The sequence below is a fragment of the Primulina tabacum genome, chromosome 2 (assembly GCF_025594145.1).
Source record: "Primulina tabacum isolate GXHZ01 chromosome 2, ASM2559414v2, whole genome shotgun sequence".
In the NCBI taxonomy this organism is placed as follows: domain Eukaryota; kingdom Viridiplantae; phylum Streptophyta; class Magnoliopsida; order Lamiales; family Gesneriaceae; genus Primulina; species Primulina tabacum.
The window spans coordinates 6,311,031-6,318,054 of record NC_134551.1 but is presented as its reverse complement, the minus strand read 5'-3'; the positions used below and the strand labels follow the sequence as shown (position 1 = coordinate 6,318,054).

Sequence of the window (7,024 nt, the reverse complement as noted above, 5' to 3'; positions counted from 1 at the left end):
TCATGTGTTATATCTTGTATACGTGTCATCACGACTAATATTATGTATTATTCATCAGTTCATCGTTCGAACAATACGAATATGCATATTATTAACTTCTCCTTTAATTTGATTGGTAAATGTGTTAATACATTAACTGTAAATGTTTTGCACTTATTGTTAGAAGTAAATGTTAAAAATTAATATATCATGTTTAATTTTAATTTATTCGTTAATTTTTTGTTTTAAATATATAATAAAATCATTGTACAGACTTGTACCAACGTACTTCGGCAATGCTCATTGCTACTTTAAATCAGGATTGCATATGGCATATTCCGCTTACGGGCTATGTTAGTTTTTTTGAGCTGACGAGGCCACGGCCCATTATTTTGTAGCCCAATAGTTAAATGAATCTCATTATGGATTAACCTCGCTTTTCTTGTGGGCCTATTTTGCACTCGGGCTTTACACACAATTAGCTTTTGGCTCAATATAAGATTAAAAAAATATTTAAGTTATTGTAGGTTGTTATTTTTTGATGTACTTTCACACACAATTAGCTTTTGGCTAAATATTTAGGTTTTAAAAAATATTTAAGTTATTGTAGGTTGTCATTGCCTATAGTTTGCAAATCACGTCGATAAGCTAAAACACAATGGGCAAGCGTTTTCTGTACCGCGCTTGTGTACCTTATACATGCAAAGCATTAATTAAATTTTATATATAAAAAAAGCACTCATTAAATTTTTGTTTTTAAAAAAAATTAAAAACTATTCCTGATTTCTTGCATCATCAATCTTGTCGTTACCACAGTTGATTAAATCTAACGGTCAGAAAACAAAGGCAATCAAAGACCTTGGCCTAATACAGTTGATCACCATCTTCATCTTACCCGTGCCTCTCACCTGCTGTCCTGTCCTGTCCTGTCCTGCCTCGAGGGGTTTTTTTTTCCTTTCTTCTTCTTTTTATTTTTCTCTTCATTTTTCTTTATTTTTTAGGTTTTTTTCCTCGTTCATTTTGCGTACCTTGTAAGAACCGTAATTTCTTTTTTGTTTTATCACATTTTTTCTGCAACTTTTTTTGTGTGTGTCTTTCGAGTATAAACGAAGATGCATCAGCAGAGGTTGAAGCAACAGCAAGTGCTAATGCAGCAATCTCTTTATCATCCGGGTCTCCTTGCCCAGCCTCAGGTTTTTTTTACCCTTAGGCGTTTTCATTTATTTATTTTTTTCTGTTAAAATTTGTTGATTGAATTGTTGGAATTTGAATTTATATGGTGTCTTGTCCTCTATTTTATCGTTTGATGGATAAATTTTTTGCCTAGCTATGCATTGATCAATCAAGATGGGGTTTTCTGGCCATTTCAGTTGCTTCTTGTTACGTAGCTTTGGTATTTCTGGGATATAACTGCAGATATATGTTAAAAGATTATAAGTTTCTTGATATCCTTTTACGAATTTGTGTTGATGAATGAAATTATTAAGAAAATGGCGGGACTGGATTGTTTTGCTTGTTCACCTGCCTCAGTGGAGAAGCTGTATAAGAAAATAAGTACTTGTTAAAAAGGCTAATTTTCACGATTGGGATACCGATGATTGTTTTTAAATGGTTGGTTATTCAAGTGAAGCTAGTATCACTGTCTTTTACCATATCAAGATCAAAGTTGGATAATTTGATGTTAATTGCTTTTTTATAGCAAGTTGTGCTGTATTTCTATACCGAAAATTTATTTCCTTGAAATTCCTCTTTGTTTGCGAGTGCAATCAGGCGACCAGTTTCTAAAGACTTGGGCATTCCTACGTTTTTTCCTATGCATAGTATACATGTAAGAGATACATTTGGATATCTGCTAACTGTTGCTAGTTAGACGGTGGACTTTGGAAAATTTGTTGTTTAGTCCTAGTTTTTTTAAAATGAAATTGGGGTTGAGAGAGCTTTTTGTTAGGCAAGTGTGAATATTTAATTTATGACATGCATCTACAAATAATGGGATCGGTCACTTCTCTTTAAAGAATCTGACAAAATGGGAGCATTCAATACGTAGAAGTTGGGAAGTTTGATGAAGTTTCTGTTGATGTGGAAATGAACAAGCGGGATTTTAAATCTGTTATCAATATGTGTCTTCTGCTTTTGGATTCCGTAAACCTCAATGTGTTCTACGTCTTCTTCCATACGTGGAGAGGTGATATGAAAATAAAAAATTAGGTTTGATCTAGTGTATCCCATTAAATATTGTATTTCATTTTCAGGATTTTTAAATTTCCAGTCTGACATCCCTCATGATTTGTTTACTTTATGCAGATTGAGCCTATCTTGAGTGGAAATTTGCCCCCCGGATTTGATTCAAGTACATGCCGTAGTGTGTGGGTTCCTAACTGAATTTTTTGAGCCCTTTGTTTTTTTTTTTTTCCTTTTCCGATTTCCTTTTTCATTCCTGTCCTTGTTGTGCTGAAGCAGTTTTCACCATGTTGAAATATTAAATTATTCCTTAGACGCTGATTGAATTATTTCGTGTGATATGATACTTCAAGACTAGCAATCTCAACTATCTCAATGTACCGGATCCAAATTTTGCTGATTTATAAACCATTTTGTGATGCCACATAGGTATGTTGGAAACATCCACCCACAAGTTACAGAACCACTTCTTCAAGAGGTTTTTGCTAATACTGGTCCTCTTGAAGGTTGCAAGCTCATTCGCAAAGATAAGGTGTGGTCTTATGTCTCATTGTTTAACTCTTCACCTATTCACGTCCTTCTCTGAGTAAAAAAGGGTTTTCCTCTATGTATTAATGCTTCCCTTACTCTCTTGACTCCTATGCTTATTCAGTTTCAGATGGACTATAATCCCATTTTGGTTCTTGAATGTTTTGTTAGATATTAATGTTTGATTCAGTATGGAGATGTATAGAGGTTGTCTCAGCGTTATCCAGTAATTGCAAGTTTAGAAAAATATGCTCCAACCAAATATATACAACTCTCTACTATTTTTATGATTGCCGTCAATGTTCTTATCCTTGTAATTTATCCTAACGAGCGAGTGATGCAGCTCCCAATTTTTTTCACCCTTCATGATAGAATGAATAAACACACAAAAGTTTAGTTCCTCTCTAAGGTTTGCATTTTAATTACCATTTATTCAGTGATTGAACTAATTTATGGAATAGTATTTCTCTCTCTCTTTTTTTTTGTGAAGGTGATTTTATTTATTGAAGTGCTAATATTCTCATCCTAATGAGTGTTTCCAACCTGTAATGCAGTCATCATATGGCTTTGTGGATTACCTTGATCGTCGATCAGCCGCCCTTGCTATTGTGACTTTGAATGGGAGGCAATTGTAAGTAGGAAGATTGGTAAATTATTTGATTTACAATGGGTTCTTGATTATTAAAATGCAATTTGCAGGTTTGGTCAACCTATTAAAGTTAACTGGGCATATGCTAGTTCGCAGAGAGAGGACACATCAAGTATGTTAATATATATCCAGAATCTCTACCTTTGATCCTCTTTTTCTTCATTATTGGTGATTTTATAGAATGCCAACTAGTTTGGGACTATGTGTTGGTGATTATATGCACTTGACTTTACTGTACAGATCAATTCAATATTTTTGTCGGTGATCTTAGCCCAGAGGTTACGGATGCTACCTTATTTGCATGTTTCGCTGTCTATCCTAGTTGTTCGTAAGTTCAATTTTGTTTGCCATTCCTTGAGATTGAGATACCCTTGCTTTCACGAGCAACTTAACAGCTGTGGTTCTATTAATGCAGAGATGCAAGGGTCATGTGGGATCAGAAGACTGGTCGCTCAAGGGGCTTCGGATTTGTTTCTTTTCGTAATCAGCAGGTCCGAGTGGATTTTTTTTGGTCTTCTGTTTGTGCAAGTATTCATCAATTGATCATTCCGTATCTTGTGTGACTTCCAGGACGCTCAAAGTTCAATAAATGACTTGAATGGTGGGTATGCTTTGTTTTGTCGTTCCTTTTTTGTATCTGATTCTCTTTTGTGGAATTTTTTATTTTTATTTTTAAAATATATTTACCGGTTTTTTTGGGCCATAAATTTTATGAATAGTACCAGTGGTTTTTTCAATTTCACATTAAAAGATATATTAAAATAAATGTTATCTAATGATTAAAAAGATAATTTATCTCCAAGGAATTTTTGTATCTGTATTGGACCTCAGGGATCCTTGTTTCTAACCTAATGTTGATTGCTTCATGCAATAATTATGTCTTGTTGGTACGTTCATGAAAAGTTAGTCTAAATTTTATTTACTGATGGTGTATGACTGGCAGAGTGGAATTTTGAATTTTCCCCCTTATTGAGAAAGCATTAAGAAGTGGTGTAGATGGTGTGACAGTTGATTGAACTTCTGAAGTTATGATGACGTGGCTGTATGATAGGATTTTTTTTTACCAGATTCACCGTGTTAGATCTATTAAGCCCTTACCGCTGTTTGTAAATGGTTTGTGAATAATCACAAACAACATATTTGATATCCTCTGGTTGGCTCAGAAAAAAGCACCTTTTTGGTGACACCAGATTGGTTTGTGATGATGATTTTGTTAGAATTCTATATGGTATGAGTTATGGTTGATATTTAGTTCTAAAGCAATACTTTTCTCCTTGAAATTGCAGGGAAGTGGCTTGGAAGTAGACAAATCCGCTGCAACTGGGCCACAAAAGGTGCTGGTCAGGGTGATGACCAGCAGAGTTCCGATTTAAAAACCATCGTGGAACTAACAAATGGAACATCAGGTTAGTTATCCACAATAAATCGCTTCTATAGATCTGTTTCTGAAAGTCAATTACTGTTTCAATGATATTCTGATTCAAAATATGTTGTAGAACTAATGAGTGGATGGGTTGGTTATTCACCAGATATATCGTTTTGGTAAATCTCGTTTCGAATTTAGTGATAGTTGTCAATGAATGAGCAGGCACTTAGCTTTAACAATGCAGGAGCCTCAGTTGCTAGATGTTTTATAATTTTGATTTTATTTTGAGGAGGAAATGAGTTTTGCCTTGGGTTTATCCGTATTTGTTGTATGTTGTATTCTTTTTTCCTCATGATTCATTCTGCAGAAGATGGTCAAGAAAAGATGTATGAAGATACTCCAGAAAATAATCCACAGTATACCACTGTATATGTTGGCAATCTTGCTCCTGAAGTAAGTATATATTTAAGCTAATCTAATATTATTTGAAAAAAGTTGTTCTCTTCTTATGGAATGCCACCATTGCAACCTGGCCTCTGTTATTAAATGAAGTGATGGTTCGTTAATGTTTACTCTAGAGGGTGAACTAAGAACTGCATCAGCTATTTAAGTATCACACGTATGGTAACTAGATACTTTTTTTTATCTGTAAGAAATAAGAACTGCAACTGGTTCGGTTTTGGTCATATGTAAACACACTGAATCATAATCATCTCTAGGAGACTAGGACAACCTCGAGGTTGTGATATTGTGCAATCCTTTGTTTTGTTTAGAAAAGTTTTCATTTTTCCATGTTTTTGTCAACTGTTCCGTCTAGAAATTCGATGTATCGTACCTAACCTACTTTCTGAACTTTGATCAATCATGAAAGTTGTGTGTAATTGTTTTACGTATATAACGATTAATTTAATTTTCGTTCTTTGGTTTTGTTTCCCTGCTGATGCTATGGTGATTTATTCATTTCTCTTGTTTTAGGAGTTGTAGCAAAAATATGTTCTGTTCATATTGCTGACAACACTTATTGCAGGTGACCTCTGTTGATCTACACCGTCATTTCCATGCACTTGGAGTTGGAGCAATTGAGGATATCCGTGTTCAACGAGACAAAGGTTTTGGCTTCATTAGATATAGTAGTCATGCTGAAGCAGCTCGCGCTATCCAAATGGGAAATGCTCGAATCCTCTTTGGCAAACCGATAAAGGTACACACATTCATTATTTAGGTCCATTGGTATATCTATGTTCATAAACCTGTCATTCAACTTTCAAAGCTCCAATAGCTATTAATCGAGACAAAACTTTCCATTTTTGGTTAATATTTTCTGGAAGAAGGCTCAAATTAAAGATAATAAATACATATTATAATATTCCAGTGCTCATGGGGCAGTAAGCCTACTCCTCCAGGAACCACTTCTACCCCTCTACCTCCTCCAGCTGCAACCCATATGCCAGGATTTACGGCTGCCGATCTTGCCTGCCTATGAGCGGCAACTTGCTTTGAGTAGTAGAATGATGGGTGGTGCACAAGCTCTGATTCATCCACAGGGTCAGCGACTTGCCGCTGCCACTCAGCCAATATATGACACCATGTATTCGAGCATCAGCACATCCCAACAACCCATGTTCTATCAGTAGCGATGGTAATCTAAAGTGTTGCTCTTCGAATGGCATGCAGGAATTTAAGTTAACAAGTTGATGCTGTTTTCTCTCCGTTCGAAACTACTGTTCATACTGCATATTGTCATCATTTTAAGTTCGTCTAGCTTTGTTGTATGAATATTGCTCGAGAGATCACCATTGTTGTCTGTATATCGTAACTGTTGGATAATATGAAAAGTGCTAGAGTTGACCGAGGGTCACAAATTAATTCGAACCGAACAGCGGTCAGTGATCCTGGTAACTGGGTCTACGGTTCCATCGATCAGAACTGTATGGGCCGGTTCTTGAATCGATCCATTGTTTTTGAACCGGCATTATATCCGATTAAATTCTACTATATCGTACATTTATTTGTACATATATAAATATATTAAAGAAATGTTTATATAGATGTTTAATCTGTTTTTTTGTTGAACTATGATTTTTTTTTTGGATATAATGTCAACTCTAATATCTTAAGTTGAATAATGGTAGTTGGATAGAATAAAGAAAATTATTATAGAGGTGATTTTATTTTTGTGGAATAAAAATGTTGAGGCAAACTATTCTAATTTTTTTTTTATATGATGCTTAATTTGTTAAGTTTTAAATTTATTATTTTTTTATTGTTCTTTTAAGAATTTGATAAATATATAATTTAATCTAAATAATTCAAAATTGAAA

At 34.5% G+C, this 7,024-nt stretch overlaps 1 protein-coding gene across 1 annotated transcript; it reads left to right on the top strand.

Annotated features, from left to right (window-relative positions):
- The first annotated feature begins 875 nt into the window (after positions 1 to 875).
- On the top strand, positions 876 to 6,665 carry LOC142528279 (oligouridylate-binding protein 1-like). Its single transcript, XM_075633327.1, is given in 13 exon segments — positions 876 to 1,172; positions 2,284 to 2,345; positions 2,590 to 2,692; positions 3,243 to 3,319; positions 3,388 to 3,449; positions 3,578 to 3,665; positions 3,753 to 3,828; positions 3,908 to 3,938; positions 4,624 to 4,743; positions 5,071 to 5,156; positions 5,731 to 5,904; positions 6,076 to 6,177; positions 6,179 to 6,665. Coding segments are annotated over 13 exon segments (1,221 nt in total). The 5' UTR covers positions 876 to 1,091; the 3' UTR covers positions 6,338 to 6,665.
- The last annotated feature ends 359 nt before the right edge of the window (positions 6,666 to 7,024 follow it).